At 40.9% G+C, this 18908-nt stretch overlaps 2 protein-coding genes across 4 annotated transcripts; one reads left to right on the top strand and one right to left on the bottom strand.

Annotated features, from left to right (window-relative positions):
- LOC120742445 (CD81 antigen-like) lies at window positions 1-7782 on the top strand. Of its 2 annotated transcripts, none has more exons than XM_040045750.1 (9): window positions 1-136; window positions 393-504; window positions 2380-2485; window positions 2589-2686; window positions 4796-4870; window positions 4964-5065; window positions 5327-5422; window positions 5535-5618; window positions 6685-7782. In XM_040045750.1, the coding sequence occupies exons 2-9, from the start codon at window positions 439-441 to the stop codon at window positions 6772-6774; spliced, it is 717 nt and encodes a 238-aa protein (XP_039901684.1). In that variant the 5' UTR covers window positions 1-136; window positions 393-438; the 3' UTR covers window positions 6775-7782. The 2 variants fall into 2 exon arrangements, with proteins under 2 accessions (XP_039901684.1, XP_039901683.1); XM_040045749.1 differs by having other exon boundaries at window positions 5877-7782.
- LOC120742444 lies at window positions 6923-18565 on the bottom strand. Of its 2 annotated transcripts, none has more exons than XR_005697877.1 (14): window positions 17972-18565; window positions 17471-17626; window positions 17167-17285; window positions 16297-16468; window positions 16067-16185; window positions 14255-15914; window positions 13880-13990; window positions 13458-13633; window positions 13234-13325; window positions 10919-11052; window positions 10627-10807; window positions 9727-9882; window positions 9557-9617; window positions 6923-8082 (listed from the first exon to the last, which is right to left on the bottom strand). XR_005697877.1 is itself a non-coding variant. In XM_040045748.1 (14 exons), exons 1-14 carry the CDS (start codon window positions 18477-18479, stop codon window positions 8063-8065), a joined length of 3639 nt encoding a protein of 1212 aa, XP_039901682.1. In that variant the 5' UTR covers window positions 18480-18564; the 3' UTR covers window positions 6923-8062. The 2 variants fall into 2 exon arrangements, 1 of the variants encoding a protein (XP_039901682.1); XM_040045748.1 differs by having other exon boundaries at window positions 9753-9882; window positions 17972-18564.
- Between the last annotated feature and the right edge of the window lie 343 nt (window positions 18566-18908).

Genomic DNA, 18908 nt, shown 5'->3' with positions numbered 1-18908 from the left:
AGACCGAGCGAGGACGAAGAGGCGGAGCGTGACGCAGATCGAGTCTTGGAAAACCACACGCAGCAGCGTTCAAGATTTAGTTGTTTCGTTTCCCACCTGCTGAGCTGACCGATCAGGCAGACAAACATCGATAAAGGTATTGATCGATTGGTTTGGGAGATGATTTCGCAGCGAGCGTTTCTGCCACGCTGTGATCTATTTGAAATCAAAAAGACTACTAAACCTTTTAAACGCAATACTGGCTGCTTAATGCGCATTAACGGATTAAATAGAGTGAAATAGTAGAAACTAACACAGCAGCACAGAAAACGTTTGTATTGTATTTTTAAATGCGCATAATCTGCCAGGCCTGCTCGGAGTGGTGAGGGAATTCTGCTTTTTGCACTTTACAGACTTTCACCGTGCGTTCAACTCAACGATCCGCTGATCATCATCATCATGGCTCTGGATGGATGTGGCTTGTTCTGCAAATATATCCTCATCATTTTCAACATCATCTTCGCGGTAAGTCCGGCTCGATTTTAATACTGCGTGGTTAATTACGGGAGGGTAGAGGGAAAGGCCAAGCATGGCTTTCGTTTTCTTTCGCCTGTTTTGTGATCAATTCTTGAGATAAACGGGCAGAAAAAAGGCGTTTGTTTTTTTACATGAAGGATTAAAAGTTGTAATTTTGCGATGAAACAGGGGTGTTGTGCCAAAAAGTGGTTTCTGGTATTTGCCAAACAATTTGAACTTCTATTAATGAACTGTTGGACTCTAATCTGTAAAACATATTTCAAGTTGCAATAAATATAACAATAGTTCTCCAAAGATATTACAGGTGGTCTGGACTGGAATGGTTACAATGTGGGTACAATAAAAGAGTCTTACAGATACTTACAAAACAGGTCATTTATTTTATTTATAATCCCATAAATCACATTGGCTACAGTTAGTTTACCGATATAAGCAAAGACATTACACAAAATTAAAAAAAACAACCCACGTAGAAACGTAGACTGTTTTGCACACGATCACTTTTTGGAACAACACCAGGTTTCCTTGTGGTTTCGTTTCTTAGTATACCAAGGGAGGTTACTTTCATTTTCAGGAATCACCGTTACCATCAGTATAAACTGTGTGCTTGGCACATCTAGAAGCTGAAAGGAACCCAACAGTATTTTATTTTTGAAATATATATGCGTGTGTGTGTGTGTGTGTGTGTGTGTGTGTGTGTGTGTGTGTGTGTGTATTTTAATAGTCACAAAAATAACAAAATAGGAGTTGTATGGGATGGGATCAAATTAAGACCCACCAATTCATTTTTGTTCTTAGCTATTTAGTGGGATTTCAGAAATGTGAGGTTAAATTGTACAGACTCTTTAAAATAAGGCAGTATCTCCGATGAGTGGAAGAAGAATAAAGCCGTCTGAAAAGAAGAAGTGAAAACTTTCCTAAACAGCATGAACAATGCTCCCGTGGATAGATGATTACCCTTCACACCTCGGTGTTTTGTACAGCAGCTGAGAAACCAAATGCCACCACGTCAGAGTCTTAGCTTACACTATACTTCAAAGTCCATAATAGACTTTGAATCATGTAGTCCCCACTAAGGCTCCTCAAAAGCTGGTATGTCCTCAATCTCAGCTTTCACCTGTTTCTTTCTGACCCTCCTCCACCTCGTCTCCTGACACCACTTCCAGAGTTGTGAGTAAAATCCTGTCAGCCTCATTTAGCTATCACATCGTTCTGTGACCAAACACGACCTGAAACATGTTTCTATGAAACACGATATGTAAATTATATGTAATAAATGTAAATATTTAAAAATAAAATCTTTTGAGTGCCGGACAAAAAGACTGATACAACATGGTATCACTGCGACATTTTCAACTTCTTTAATTCTATAAAGTCTGTCTTATTGCAACATTTGTAGCAGGTTTCAGTGCCAGTGTTGGTATGCTTGACAATCAAAAAAACAAAGTGAGAGAACTTTATGGTATTGGATAAAATATTAAATAATACTTTATACTATAATAATAAATGGTTTAACTTTTCTATTTTAACTGTTCTTCTTGGTTCTGTATGACATCAACGAGAGCAAAATCCTTAATGTGGTCATCACAGCATCAGTCCCGCCCACTTCCTGTGTAAATGTTATGCTTGCGAGGGACAGCCAATCAGAAGAAAGCTGTCTTAAATGCCTGAAATGCCAATTTCTTGGTTGTTTGTCCCCTCTGCCAGCTGTTCTGCACAGTGTGAAAAACACTCATCTGTCACACAGCATGGTTTATAAATATAGACCCTAAAAACCTATATTTCAGTAACCAGAGGATGTGAAAGTAACCAGGAATGTTGTTCATTACGCTTTTGTCCTGGTTTTATTTCCTCATGTGACAGGTGGTGGGGTTTGCCTTCCTTGGACTTGGCTTGTGGTTGAGGTTCAGCGACAACACAAGAGCGATCTTCCATGTGGAGGAATTCAGCTCCAGCGCATTTGTTATTGGTCGGTGCATTTATTAGGTCGAAGAATCACGATGGTACATTTTGCTCCAATGCATATTTAACAGACAGAAACTGCCCTCTTTCCCGCTCCGTTTTGTTAACAGGTGTGACTGTGCTGATCACTCTCGGGGCAGTGATGCTGTTTGTGGTGATGTTTGGAGACTACGGTGCCTGCAATGAGAAGAGATGCGCTCTGCAAGTGGTGAGTTGTTTTGATGGGTAATGCATGTTGGCTTACAGTCTCACTTTTCCGTAAAGATGGGTGTCAGACCAGCTGTTTCCTGTGCTGTGAACACAAAACCCTGTGTCGCACAGTGGTTACACCTTTTAACTGTTATGGGAAAGTTTTAGGTTGCTTTTTAGGTTTAGTCAGAGAAACCAAAACAAAAATGTGTTAGTAACGTTTAGTATACCCCTAGTAATCCCATTTGGTCTCGTTTCTTAGGAGTCATTAAATAAAAAAATAAATAAATAAAATAAAAAAAAAACGCCCTGAACAAGAAGTGCCCTGCAAAGACATGTTCAGAACAAGCTTAAATACCCCGCTGCTTCCTGGAGGACTCCTTTGTTCATTAACTTTATGGCAAATTTTAACGTTACTGTTCAGGCTTTTATCTGTGTTTAACAGGAAGACGGTGAAACGTTTTAAAACCACCCCAGTGCCAGCATCAGAGGTTAAGGTGAATGCTGGAAATGGTGCTTAAATGTTAGAGCACATGCATCACCTACATGCTGGTGCAAATGGTAAAATCTGTGTAAAGTCGTTATTCAGATCAGATCCTTGATTCTAACGTGTACATCAAGTTCAACAAGTTGTTACAACATAATTTCTGTGGAACCACAGAGACAAGTCAGAGTGCCAGAGGAAAGTAATTAATAAGCTGCTCTCCGAGTACTCAGTCTTCTCCATTCATCGATGACACAATGAAACAGGAAGGAAGGAAGGACGGCTATTTACAGAGCTTCTGCTCCCCCCATCAGTCAAATAGTCTAAGATGATATGAGATACAAGGCAGGTTAACATTATGCGGCATACTAAGTGTTAAAAGCTGACTTTGTTTAAAGTCAAACAAAAGCCGAGCGTGGCATTGTGGTAAAAACCAAAAGCTTTGTTTTTATTGATGCTACTGCCATTATTGGTTCTGTTTATATAGTTGGTTCCCTATTGATATCCCCTTACTGCAGGAGCTGCACGGCTACAAGTTTAGAGATTTGCAATGCAAAACTGTCCCAACCCCACCAATCAGACAAGGTCTTCACGCAACTGCATTGAATTGTGCAATTTCATCCACGGATCATGCACTAGAATATCATGACTTTAAATATTAAAAGAGGTTTATAATTGTTAGCCTCAATGACCGAAGTTAGGAACTTCAAGAAAGCTAGCTAATTGCTTTCTTTTAAAGACAGAAGGCCAACATATGGATAAGAAATTTTGGCCAGCTGGATAAAAGAAAAGAATCTGGTCGTTTATTTATTTTAACCACCCAAAAGACCACACTGACTCACTGCTCCATCTTTTGGTTTAGATTGGTATTACATCAAAAGTACAGCACAGCTCTAGCTCAACTTAAGTTGATGTCTCTTCAACACAACATGCAGATGTTTTGCACATAAAGTTGCAGAATTTGTTTCTTCACATCTTGCTGAAAGCTGTAGTTACTTTTGGGAGGTCTGAAACACAGAAACACAGGAGTGTGCACCGGAGCGTGTGCACCATTTGAGCATCTTATATGATGCAGAGGTTTTTGAACCACTTAAACATTTGGCCTTTTGATTCAGACCTTTATCCAGGTTCAGATACACAGAACATTTGATTGCATTGTGTGAAGTGTATTGCCCAGTTGGCCTTGACAGAGGATATTTTGTAACTTTGTGTGTAATCACGCTGACTAAACAGGCAACTGGCAATAATCACACAGTGACCTCTCAGTTTTCTTGGCTGTTTTTTTTCCCCCTTTGCTGTGCAAATGTACAGTGTCCTAACTGTAAATTACATCCTCGGGTCAAGCCCTCTTGGTTTTTAAGGATGTTAAAGTTAAAGGAAATTAATGGATGTCCAGTACCAGTTAAATGTTTTGCTCTGAAATCTTCAGGCTGTATCAAACCTGCAGGAAGAATCCCAGATGCAAGGAAGGGATAGGGAATTTGAACATTTAGTCAAACTTGAAACAGGTCCTTGTTAGAATTTCCTGCAATGTTAAGCCTCGTCTTCTCTTGATGCACCCACATAAAACTGGAAAAGCTGTTTCACTTCCTGTTCCTGTGTTTAAAAGTGTTAAAGTTAACAGAGTTCTTCCTGTCCCTTCAGTTCTCCGCCCTTCTGGCCATACTGGCTACACTGGTAGTTGTTGTTGGAGTGCTTGCCAACATTAAAAGGGATGAGGTGAGAGAAAATACTGATAAAAGGGATGAAAATCAATTAATGTGTCCAGTATGTCCTGACCATAAGATTGTGTTTTGATCTCTCATGTTAAAGGTTGGACTCAGGTTTGCCGAGTTCTATGCTAGCTTGTATGCTCTCTATGTGAGCAATCAAGACCCAGGAATTGCTGTCACACTCACCTTCATCCACAACACTGTACGTATATAAGCTGCTGTTTTTCATTTTTACCTAATACTAAATTTTAACTCTTACTTCCTGTATACTCAAGTCTTTTCTGCTTTATGCATACAAGTTATATGGCTGATACACACCGAGAAGACGTCACTGTCAGCTGTTTCCATCAATTCCTGTGGAAGCAGTAAAGGTGTTTAGTTTCTCCACAGGGCTGCGCAGGGTAGTGTTTAAGACTTGTTTTTTGCCTCCCTTCACCTCTTCCTTCATCTGCCTGCTTTGCAGCTTCACTGCTGTGGAGTGACTGGCGTCTCCATAATAGAGCTCGTTAAGCAGACCTGCCCCGAACCAGATGGGTTTTTTGAAAGATTCAAGATGGATGTAAGTTGGTGCCAATAAATGAAGCCGTTTACAGTGGTCCTGCCACCACTGCTTTACCTCTTTCACTCAGCTGTACTGTACTAGATGCTCAGTTTGTTCGGTCTTCCTGCAGAGCTGTCCTGGCATCATTGCAGATGTCTTTATCGGTAAAGCACCAATGATGATGGGCATCTTCGTTGGAACTGGAGTGCTCCTGGTAGGCAAATAATGCATGTTTACTTTGCAACAAGTAAAGCTTCAAATGAGTTGGAAAATGCTACAAATAGTAGGGAAGAAGATAGCACAGTCTGTTGTTCCTGTTACTATTAGTCTATACACAGTACTAAAGGTTCTATATTGTTGTTCATGTCAATGGCCATACATTAATCACTTTGCACTCCTCTCTCTTAAATACTTCTTTCCCCTCCCTTTTCAAACTTTTTCCTCTCATTTTATTTCCCCAATCATTCCGAAGTTCATCGCTCTGATTTGCAGCATTACCCTCAGCAGAAAGATTGTTTCTGCCACAACAACTCAGTACATTATCCTGACTCAGACCACTTCTACTCAGGCTAACTTTCAGCCAGCTCAGCATGAAGTAGTCACCAGCACACGTGCTGACCAGGAGCCAGTCTTTTTCACTCCTCTCAGCGCAGCCAACATCCCTGTGGCTTATGCTTAGTGCACTCTTCATTCTCACTGCGCTTTTCTCGCCATTTTGATTTTGCTCCACATTGCTTTAGTGTGAACTACACATACTCCATCTGCTGCTCTCAGCATTGTCTCAAATTTTTATCATTAGCAGTTATAGGAGAAATCCAACCTAACACACACGACTCAGCTTACAGTTGACAGGTTTGACAGCAGATCACAGCATTTAGCAAATGAGTTTTCACATTTTTAAATCACCAAAGTTGCTTCATCTGCAGAAGGATTGACATTTGCTGGCAAAACAGTATAAGAAACCCTCTGGCGCTCTGAATATTCCCTCCACCACTAGTCAACTCTTCAATCTTTACTTTAGTGCCTTTAAACACACACACGGCCAGTACATCAACAGGGTTGGATTTGTCCTGTTTGTTTCGACTTCTCTCTCACACTTTCTCAAACACTTCTGTAGCTGCGTGCTATCCAATTGCTGTGGCTGGAAGGTCTAGCCTCCTTCACACTCTCTCACCTGTTGCTGGTTCAGTTCTCGAGGATGATGTAGTGGGTTGGTCATTGCATAGCTCTTTATCCCATCCCTGCTCTTTACTTGCCCTCCTCCTTTGTCTGCACAACAGATGACGGCCATGATCTGCGCCATAGTTCTCCTGAACCAGCTCAAGAATGCCCATCGGGAGAGGACAGTGTACTACTCAAATGTGTACTAAGAGGTGGATTAGGGTTTTACACCCTTAACCACCTCCTGTCAAAGGCCACTGCTTTACATACAAGCAGCACATCAGTGTTTACATATTTTCCTTTAGCTATGATTACATTACTTCAGAACCATATTTTGATTAAAAGGTTTTTGTTTGTTTTTTTTCTAGACATTTAGCTTAATAAATCCTGTAACATGTTGTGCACCGACCTGACAGGCCTCTAGATTATTGTGGCCAAACCCAGCCATGAGAACACATTAACAAATTTAGCTGGTAAAACATGAATTTTATCTTTTTAAACATTTTTTCTCCTGAAAAGTTACGCTGTTTATTTATGAATGAGTATTAGGGCCACGTTAAAGGGGGAAGAGAAACAACGTGGCCATGAGCATATGGACGCTGAAGGTGCAGAAAGATGCATCTGGTTAAAATGAAATAGCTTGAGATGGACCGATGCAAGGACATTTATGGTCACACTTATGCAGTACAGATGTTGTACCAAAAAACACAAGTTTCATCAGCTTAACTCCATGAGGCAGTCTATAGAATAAAAATGACAAAATCTCCACATTTTCATTATTATTAATTTTGAGAATAGTTCCCCCTTCATGTGACCCTAATACTAATAGTTTGTGTCTGTTGCACACAGTAAAAGTCATGGGATATGGTGAGTTATGACTGTTAAAAGGGAGTCAGTGTATCATCTTTGTTATAGTAGAGGTCCAATTACAGCAAGGTGTAGCATGGTGGGTGTCATCGCTCTAATGTGAGCTTCAATTTCACATTACTTTTTAGTGGCTGTATACTAGAGTATTGTTAAGAAGTGCATTCCTTTTAGATTTCTGGTAGAGGTTGCAGAGGGCCAAAGAGCAGGTCAAAAAACAAGAACAGCAAAAAAGACAGCCAGGTACCCAAGAGAGGTTCAGTTTTAGGTCAAACTGTTTAAACATTCCAGACTCAATGCTTCAGAAGACTTGTTTCTGTAAAAGCTTAAAAGCTTTCATCCTGAGACAAGGGGAAAAAAAAAAAATAAGCTCACATTTCATTCCTTTGTGTTTTGCTTGTTATTTTTTTATTATTTTTTTATTTTTAAATGACACAATGTTAACTGTCTTGCTGATAAAAAAAATAAATAAATTTCAAAGGCTAAATGCCTCCAGTTGTCTGTCACTTGTTTTCTTGCCCTGTACTACTTATTTGTACTATTTAGTTATAGAAGCAAAACCTCCAGAGACACTCGTTTCCATTAAGCGACAAAAATCAAGTTGCACTTGTGTAATACTCTTTATTTCATTGCTTACACACCAGTGTTTGGACCTGTGGAGGAAAAAAAAAAAAAAAAAAAAAAAAAAAAAAGAAAAATGTTAATGTAGTCATTTCACGTAATAAATGAGAAACACTGAGCACTTTATTAGGAACACTGGGTAGCTGTGTGAAACCTGACCAGGTGGTTTCTGTGAATGGAAACTCCAGTAATATGAGCTCCAAGGATAATTGATGTAGCTACATTACTCATCACACCATGCTTTACAACTTTGAGGAAGTTTATCGCAGAATGACAGCGAAGCAGGAAATCCTGCCACCCTCCACTTTTTGTATTTAACCTCTTTTTAAAAAAAAAAAAAAAAAAAAAAAAAAAAAAAAAAAAACACCCTGGTAAGGCTTCTGGCTTTGGTGTAATGTCTCAGAATTGTACTTTTGGCTCGTTTAACCACCAAATAACCAGCGCAATGACCCATCTGGGTATTGTTACTGCATGTGGTTTGCAACAACAGTGGCAGCAAGGTCACAAACCCCTCACGGATCAAACAGAAAACTTTGCAATGTGTTAGAACAGGAAGTACATAATGTGCAAGTCTGCATCATTGTGATTTCAGCAGACTAGAATCTGAAAGCATTTACCATCCTTTTAGTTTTTTGGATATTAACTAAGGGTTTGAGAAAAATATTACATTTAAAATGACAGATTTCTGCCATTTCCCCCCCACTTTGTGTATCAAATCATTTTTCACTCTGAAAACATAAACTTAGGCAACATCAGTAATCGGCTGTAAACCCTCTGGCGTCAACGACTGCTGAAGCTCAAGGAAACTGACAAAAAAAAAAAAAAAAAAAAAAAAAAAACCCCAAAAAGCTTAAGAATTTTTACATTTGGCTTCAGATGCTTTCAGGTCCCATTTGTTTTTGAAACTTTCTGCCTTTATTTACCGGGTTCACGTGTTTAGTTATCGCCCATCAGTACCCAGCGGTGCCTTTGTAGTTTAAGAAGTGCCGTTCAGGTTGAGCATTAGACTGAATCTCAATTGAACATAGAGTTCCTTTAGCGCTACATATACACAGTCATGCTACAACACGGCCTCCACCACAATGTACAAGTGATTCTTTAGAGCTCGTTCTTTGCTTCAAGTTCATCATTCTTTCCAAAGAAGGCGTTTATTTAGATGCGATGAGCTAAGTCTCACCTGGCCCCTCTGTTTTTGACTATTACCACATTACACAACGTAAATGTCAACTTGCGTCATCATGTTCTGAGGTTTTCCTGCACATTTGTTAGCAAATTTTCAACCACTGAATCCTTATTGCTTCATCGCCAGTCTACTTGGGTGTCGTATAGAATGAAAAGTTAGAAAACTTTGTTTATCTAGAGTCTGCAGATATCAGATTTTATTAACGAGTGTTTAAATTAAAACTATTTTCAGTCAGGAATCAAACTTTTCAAATTTGGAACAAGTATTTTTATACTTTTAAATGAACAAGCTGCCCAGCGTTTCATTTCTCTTTATGGTCTTACCTTCGAGGCATCTTAGGGTGCAGTCATCAGAGCACAATTCTGTCAGGCACAAGAAGTGGATCTGAGTGAGGAGTGAAAGAAAAACCAAAAACAATAGCATTACTACTCGAGTTCACTTATCTGCACTGGGCCTGAACATGAATGTAACTTATACACAAACAGCTGTTTACTTGTGTGCATCTTAGGTGGGAAATACCTCTGGGTCTTCTCGGAGGGATCCCCCTTTAGTCATGTGTGGTGGAAGAGAGAGGAAGCTGTAAATTGCGATCTTCCGGACCTGCAAGTCCGAGGTCGGAAGCATCTGCAAAACCCCCAGGATGCTGCAGCTGAACGACATAACAGTGACATGCCTTTACAACCAAAGACTGACCAACAACTGGCATTAAAGAAGCCCCCTTCTTTAATGTTGGAGATTTGTGGCTGCAAGGTTGCCTTCACACAGTGTCAGCAGTAATTTTGGCAAGACAATGCAAATCTTCATTAAAAAGATCATGGCGGCTTTAAAATCAAAGCAGTACAAACATCCACACACTGTGTTACTAAGTAATGCCCACCTGACTGAGTTTGAATTGTGGAAAGTGGAATTTGTGACACGAGGCTTTAGTAAAAATCCACCAATCATTTCCTCCAAGATGGTTAAGATTTTTGTTTTGTTTTTTTCTTTGCATATTTTGTGGGTTTCACGCAGCTTTCAGGAACAGGTTTTAACCTCATACTCATCTACTTGCAGAGGCATGACTGGCATCTATTAGTGCACTAATTGATTAGCAAGCTTTGCAAAGTCAATGGCATTTCTTAAATTGCTGGCACAGCTATCAAATTTACAATTAAAATGGCTGTTTATACTGTTAAACACGTGTCCTTTAACATGAACAACCACAGAGAAACTGTTTTGCAATTAAACTAGAAAATTAGTACTTACTAATACAACTACAGTTTCATGCAGTGTGTCCATATCCCCGAGCACACTAAACCACTGATCATGTTAAATGGTCACTGGGGCAGCCAGCAATATGAACAACAACAAGACCATCTGTGAGGACGTCATTTTCCTCCTTGTATAAACATACCCATCATAAACAAGAATCCCACTGGGATATGGAGCGTCAGTGTAAGCCAGGCAGGAGTGAACCAGCAGCACAAGTGTGGACTCTGAGGGGTCCTTCAGGCTAACCTCCACATAAACTGTTCTGCCCTGCAAGAGGCTGAGAGGGAGGTGAGCCTCAGGGTGGTAGCTGGTGAAAGACTCATCTGCAGGGAAAAAGAAAAACGCTTTAATAAAGTGTTTAAGAATACTCTGCCTACTGGCTCCACGCTATGATCTGGTCCTTGAACAGAACACAGATGTTAAAGAAAAATTACCTTTGGCAATTCTCAGTTGCACAGTGACAGCGGCTGGTGTTGGCTGTGAGAGAGGAAGAGGAGGCTGTTCATCCATCACATGAAACTTCACTTCACCTGGAGAATCTGCTGAGGAACTACATCCCACCATAAACCTGTGGAGGGAAGGAGACGGACACACACATACGAATTTTTTTGAAACAATACACATTTGAAAAGCAGCTGTTGATCAAAGCACTGCTTAAAGAACAAAAACAAAATGAAAGAGAACATAATGGAAACAAGAACAAGCTGAGGATGAAGCCTTGATGGCGCACTTGTGAGATTAGAAAGCCTTTTACAAGATCCTGGTATCTTAATTACCTAAAGGCAGCTGGTTTGGTGTCAAACTGTGCGCCACACAAGCAGCAAGTGACTATGTAAATACAGAAGCCGTGGAAAAACATTTACCACCACAGAGAAAATACAGAATGGCCACTGTGCAGTGGGCCAGGCACATAATTCAGTTGTGAAGATCTAATATTTATGAGATTTTGATGAGTGTCATAACAGCTGGAGGAGGCATCTTTTCTGAGCAGCTGAGACAAAGTCATTTTCATCTTTCACTTCCTATTGAACCCATCGACAGCTGAGAGTTTTAAATAGGGATGAGAAATGATGTAAAACGAGGTACTTCTCTTTCATGTTGCAATTTGTCATTAAAGGAAATATAGTTTAAAAAAAAATATCAATGTGTTGGAATCAGCACCCTCCATCTGTCAGCTGAAAGTGAACAGTTTAAAGATTGGACGATGGTCATGGCATCAAAAATGGTGGACATGGATTAAAGCTGAAAACACTTTGGCTCCATGTTGGACACCTGTGGACAAATAGCAAGTACTTTCTTTTTTTTTTTTTTTTTTTTTTTTTTTTTTAAATTGCCCCACAAAAGACTGGTTGAGAAAGATTGAGCACATTTCCTCAAACTGTTGACAAACCACAGAACAATGACTTTGACAGGAATCACTTTGCTTTTCCTCGCTTCCCGTTATAAATAATCACCAAAAAGTAAAAAATATTTCCCAAACAAAAAAAAAAAAAAAAAAAAAAGTAAACTTTTGTACAAGTAGGATTACACATAAAATTCAGTGTCTCAAAACTTTTGGATTCATTTCGATAATTGTAGCTCATGAAAGTCAAAGTCCAGATAGAATCCAGTATAGCATTATCAAGGTATTTCTTTCAAGTTCAAGTTACTATTCAAACAGTTTAAATACTGTATCCTTGTCCAAGCACACAAGCAGGGTCATGTTGAGGTCAAATCAGAAGTCTGACAACCTTCCGACAAACGGGAGTATAAGCCACAGAAGGATTTTGCAGAAACGGCTGTTCATGAAGCACAAGTGATTCATGTTGACTGGAAGGGAAACATTTAGTAAGAAAAGTTGCTGACATAAGACGACCTACTTACGCGAAGGAGAACAGTCAACGGTCCAAAGTTGCCTTTTTAGAAAAAAAAAAAAAAATAGATTTTGGATTTAATTCGGACATCGAGGTCGGGACTCTGCAGTCTGATGATTTGTTGTGTCAAGTCAATGAAGGGATTTACCAGATTTTGGAGCACTTGATGATGACAACCTTGCTCATGACAACAAGCATGGAGAAGAATAACTGTGCATAACTCAGCACCTGCCCACATGGGGCAAAACCTACAAATATTTTGCCAAGCATGCACGGCCAGCTTTCTCACCTGACCTGAACTGCACACAGAATCTGAGGTCTGAAGAGGAGAGACCAGACCCAAAAATAGAAACAAACTACATGCTCCCATCAAAGCAACCTGAGCTTCATCAGGAACATCTCAGCAGCATCATGAGCTGATAATTTGTGATAAAGGAGCCGCACACTAGTTCTGCATTCAGAGTTTAAAAGACTTCTAAAACTAAAAATATGGATGTTTATGAAGACAAATGGAGGAGATATCGCAAGTGTGGTCATCTCAGACACTCACAGCCTCATCCACCTACTGTGCAAGCCTCCTAGTTGAGACGGGCAGCTGGAGGAAAGAAAGACTGTTTCAGGATTAACTGAGTGGTAGCACCAAGATAATTAAGGACCAATTTGAAATTAGATTTGTGAATCATACGAATCTACGCTTTAAATCAAAAAACACAAATGTGGAGCTGGAAATGAGTATAACAGCCACCTGTTATACTCGTCAGCCAAAACAAAGCAGATGGACAATGATTTAAGAGAAAACAATCTTTCCTGCTACAGCTGAATGCTTAACGCTAATTACTACAAGGCTGCTGGCAATGGTTACAAAAGCAAGTTTCCTGTAAACAGCAGTGACATACCTGAAAGGAGAACTCTCATGTGCAGAATCGCCGTTTTGGTAAGGATGTAAACCTCGAACTTCCAAAAGATGAACCACCGTCTCGCCAAGCATCTATCAAATATATTTAAAAAAAAAAAAAAGTTTTAATTTATCCTGCCACAGTGGCGTGTGTTTGTCCATTTTTCCTTCTTTTTGGGGGGTGGGGGGGTCTACATGATGTGATAACAGAGGAATGTGCCTTACATGTTTGTTTACTCCGCAACCATCCAGAGGTATAGTGTAGATGTCAAGATCAGGGGTCAACCTCTGCAGCGTGCAGGAAGCATTAATGTCCTCAGGGGAATGAGCCGGAGGAGCAACTGTGGGCTGTACTACAGAGTCAGGCACCGCAAAGACGCAGTACTGTCCCACTGTACAGCCTGCCGACACACATACAGAGTGGGAAATAATTATTGGATCCCCTGCTAACTACAAGAAACATTGTGCCGCTGTGCTTGCAAACAAGGATCTCACCACCAAGCACCAAGTCATGTTTTGCTTGGGGATCAAATACTTATTTAAGGCTTCAAGCCTGAGAGTCGTTGCATTAGTCATTTGCTTTCCCTCTTTACAGTCGTCATCCTTTTAGACAAGTGTTTACAAGCTTTGTATTGTGTGAGACTCACCCTTCACAGTGTTTGAACAGCAGCCTAAAGAGTTACTACAATCAGTATCTGACACAGGTCCAAGGCCGCAGGGTGAGGTGGAGGGCGTGTACGTGTGGGCCTCGAGGTAATCTGAGAGGAAAGCAAACAAAACAAGGAGAACTTCTTATGGATGACTCAGCAGCATGAGATGGAAAATATGCAATACAGGTGTGTAATTACAGCCACAACATTAGGCTGAGGGTTTCCTGCCCCCTTGTGGTGGTGATCTGAAGTCAAAACACTGCATTTCTGTTTAAGCACAACATTTCAGTGCAGTCAAACTAAAACTGTAAGACCAAACATTTAAACTGCAAGGCATTCAAGATTGATAAACCCTTAAATGTGATCATTTACCTCTCACTTTGTCTAGATTCTCTTTCACATCTTCATCAGGTTTCTCAGATTGCTCATTATGGTGCTGCTGAGTAATATAATGTGAATATAAACTATGGAAAGGATTGTGCAGTGGCAGAGGGATGTTAAAATATCCTGCCATCATGCCATAGTCAAAGTCTGAGGGAAGCTGAGATTTAGGAGATTTGTTTTCAGAGTTTATGCTGCCTGTAGGATGGAGCTCGTTGCCTTCGGGCACTTTAGATGGGTAGTATAGATAATAGAAAGGACTATGCATCCAGTTATGAAAACCATACACTGATTGTGCAGGTGGAGTCAGATGTTGAGCTGGAGCAGAAGGTGCTTGAAGAAGATGGGGTGAAGCTGGAGAAACTTGGTTTCCAGGTCTGTAATACATCTGAGAGTAATGATAATAAGGGTGGTAGTAGTACTGGTAAGGATTCAGTTGATTGATGAATGATTGAGTGTGAGGAGGGCGTTGTTGAGGCTCAAGTCTATGATGGGGACCTTGTGGGACTGGAGGCAGCACTGCAGGAGACACAGATGCAGAGCGACTTGCATCATTGTGCTCCAAATGTACTTTAGCAGACAAATTAGGATGTTTGATCTGCTCTGTGCTATATTTTTCAAAGTTCTTGTGTGCTTTTATGTAGGCATTCATGTTGTGCTCATTTACTGGAAGAATTTGTGAAAGAGGAAGTGGGGAGGAATTCGACAAGTTTGTTTCTCCAGGCATGTCGGGATGTGATGGAACCAGTCTTTCAGCCTCACCCCTTGAAATATGTGGAAAGTAATAGTAGTAAAGATATGGGTTTAGAAGGTGAGGAGCATGAGTTTCAAGGGTTTTGTCAACCAATTTAGCATTTTCCGGTTGGGCGTAGGGATAAAAGGTAGTCTCTGACACAGGTGGAGGGAACTGGTCCGAGGTGACTTTCCTGATGCTCTTAGACTGTTCAACATTGGGGGCCAAAGCTGAAAATTCATGTTTACGCAAGTGAGCTGAAGAGATTTCGTGAGAAACATCCAGACCTGAATCAGGGTTTTGAGGTTTGCCAGAAAGGGGGATTTTGGGGTGATGGTAGTAGTGGTAGTATGGATTGAAATCGTGTCTCAGAGGCTGGAAATGCGGCGCTTCGAGCTGAGCTGGAAAGCCTGTAGGTGTGACACTATGCTTCTCAGAGAACGCCAAAAAAGGAGTTTCTTGATTTTTTCTTCTTTCTGGGTTCTCCCGACGTAAATCTTTCATTTCTTCAACGAGCGATGGAGGACTGTCATACGGCTCCCAGAAAGGCATCTGGTAGACGTAGTAGGGTTGATAATCTGGCTGGAAATCAACAGGAGGGTGAAGCTGAGAGCTAGAAGTCGGCTCAGGAGTCAAAGATGCTGGAGTAGGAGAATCATATGAAGCATGTACTTTAGGACTGGCATAATTATGGTGATATGTAGGGTGAGGATAGTACGGTGGAGCCAGGTAGAAAGGAGGGGCCCATGGAAAAGGCTCCTGAGCCCCCAACATAGGTTCTTCTGCCCCCCTGGTTAGATGAGCTGGGCTGTTGACCAGAGGCTGAGTGTTAACGGAGAGCTCTTCAGGAGAAGACATAGGGCAGGCAAGTGTGAAGATTTCCTTGCCTATCTGGAGAGGAAGTATATATTCTCCATCCTGGAGGAGGAAAAAACAAAACATTTAAAGACCACAGGAAATGACAATATGCACATGTAGTAATCATCAGATACGATGATTATGCTGGAGAACCAGATGGGCTAAAGAGTCTTGTCTAGTCTGTCTTGTGTATAGTATGCTCTGAAGTTCACCTTTTCTGTGATGCCACATGTAATAAACGGAGCAGCAACTACAGTATCTGCATCTTGCTTAGCCAAAGTGTAGCCACACTGCTCAGCCAACAGAGCTAGAGGGGTCCAATCTCCTCTCACTGCAGACAGAAGAGAAATAAAAGTTCATATTTGATTCAACATATGAGGGCAAAAGGCTAAACTATTATCTAAATTAAGTTTGATGCCAATAGAAAGAAAGGGGAGCCTACCATTTACTCTCTGCTTCTCCAAAGGAGTCGATTCATGTACTTTGACAGTCATCCCATGTGAAGAGCAGCAGAGGGAGGATAGCCCCACAGTGTGAGGGCTGATCTGAGAGACTGGACAGGACATCTTGACCGGGGTTCCCCTCCATAGCAGGGGCAGCACATAACTGCCATCCTGAATAAAAGCAGAGAGCATTTATACCACCCTTCACATCATCTGTCAAACACTGTGGAGATAATGTGGCACAAATTTTGTTCAGACAGAAAAAAAAAAAAGAAAATCCAACTACCAGGAAATATTTACAGCTTCTTTTGAGAAGAGCAAATATTAATTTAAATGGTTTTTTTTTCTCAAATCTGGATGCGTGTACCACTGTGCATGCAGCAAAACTGTGGAAGAGTTTGAATGCAGAGTTGAAGCAATGCCAGAACAAAGAAGTTCAAAAAGGAGTTATAAAGATATGATTTTCATGAGAAACAGATGTTGTATTTAAGTGAATGTCTGTTTAGTACGTTTGTTAGTCGTACTTATTCAGATTTTCCTACCAACATCCCAAAACTGGAGGTATTTTGCTTAGATGCGTGAAAGTAAAGTTATAGAGTTGCATAAAGAAAATGTAAATGATCGTTTAAATTTTACATATTTTAATAACAGAATATGTACTCTGTTTAAATCACTTTCTGTGTAATTTTTGAGTTATACTGCTAAACTGATTGGACAGCTCACAGTGTACAACACAGACATCACATCTAGATCGTGTAACTTAATTTACTGTGGTGGCGTCTGAAGGCAAAATTACAAAAACTGTTTCAATTTTTTTTTTAAGAAACGTAAAAAATTAAAATTTAAGTGTAGCACACAGACACACGCACCTTTTGAATGACATGACAAGCGTAATATGGAACCATCAAATGGAGGTCTCTCCATGTGGTCTGAAGAGTGTAACCACACTGTGGTGGTAGCTGGGACAGAGGCACCGATGATTCATTCGCTGGGACACAAATAGACGACACAAAATCTTAATTTTACTAATATTAAGAAACGGTTTGGGTTTCCCAAGAGAAACCTTAAAAAAAAAAAAAAAGGAAGAAAAAAAAAAAAGAAACACTGCAATATAGTGCAAGTATAAAATCCAGGCCACTGGAGCGCATAGACATGCAGAAGGTGTAGCATCACCTCGGTCCAGCAAGAGCTGTGCAGCTCGTCTCCTCCTGACAGTGAGGGTCATGCCGTCCTCCTCACACTCCACCACAGGCAGCAGCCTCTGCCAGCTCTCCACTGTGCTGCTGACCCGGTGACCCCTGAGCCTTGTCTGGCTTCCCAGAGACCGGGCTGGTAAACAAAAACAAACCACCTCTGAGAATATGGTGTTAGTGTGAGGATTATACAGAATGTAAAGTGTGTGTGCGTGAGTGAAAGAGGGGGGAAATTGGGAGTTTCATGTAGCAAACTAATGGATAAGAAAACTGGACAAAAAATGCCTCTTATAGTGAAGAGATTCGTTTTAGTGGTAGAATAGTTTCTAATCATCATGAGGGATTAAAATGTACCAACTACTTTATAAAATGACTAAAATTATCAAACTGGTTTCGTTAGGGGAGTATTAAAGTAGCAAAGTAAAACGCAAGCACAGTGAGGAGGAGCCTGGGGTCAGGTGAGTTCAGGACAGTGGCTTACCTGAAGCAGAGGACTCTGATTGGTAGTCGAGAGTTGGGACGTTTGGCTCCAGCTGGCCAGCGATGACAAACTTGCCGTAAACTACGTGCTTAATTTTCCCCTCTCTGCAGTCTCCATATGAATAAACCGGCTCGTCCTCGGCTTGCCTGGGGTTGTGACGATCACTGACACCTGTAGGACCCGAAGAAGACGCCATTCTGGGTCTTAGTCTCTTCTCAGGCTTTTCTTCGGGGCTGCTGCTGGGTTTCTCTTTCCTGCTGTGGAGGTCGTCAGAGTTTAGGAGGTCTTCTGCGCGCCTTGAGCCGAGGTCCAGCCGCTTTCCGACGTCAGGGCCGGAGGAATGACTGCTGCTGCTTTCCGTAGTTAAATGACCTTTGCTGTCATCAGGAGGAGAATTCGATTGGAAGGAGGACGCAGTAGGCTCACACCGGCTTACTAGAGGCAAAGCGATTGTTGTGATGGTGTAAATAAGCACAACACCGAAGTATCCTTTATGTTTGAAATGCATTGCCAATACGCGTTTTTGTCTTTGCACCAAAACACTGGGACGGGATGAAGGGCGGCAGTGTTTTTGTAGACTTCCTGTCAGCGAACCTGGTCACTTAATTAGCCTTAATTGGCAAAGAGGCACGCGCTCTTACCCGTTACTGTCCCAAGTGTTTATGTTGGCGCTGTTAGCATCCAGCTGCTAATCTAATACCTTTTCCGTCTACTCATATAGCGTGTGGGATATTATCAACTTAGCATACTACTAGTTAGTCTTATTTATATACTTTCCTAAACACACACAAGATATTTCGTGTTTGTTTTGAGGGGTTTTTTTTTTTACTGATTTGGCCACACACTGTGTATAGACATGATTGTGAGTGATGTCTCGGAATAATCTGGGTCTTATTGCCAAAATTAAAATAGCATTGTGTCGCTTCAGCGATCCTAG

The sequence above is a fragment of the Simochromis diagramma genome, unplaced genomic scaffold (genome assembly GCF_900408965.1).
Source record: "Simochromis diagramma unplaced genomic scaffold, fSimDia1.1 OVJJ01000150.1, whole genome shotgun sequence".
Lineage (NCBI taxonomy): Eukaryota > Metazoa > Chordata > Actinopteri > Cichliformes > Cichlidae > Simochromis > Simochromis diagramma.
The sequence above is the reverse complement of the archived record's forward strand: the minus strand, read 5'-3'. Positions and strand labels throughout refer to the sequence as shown.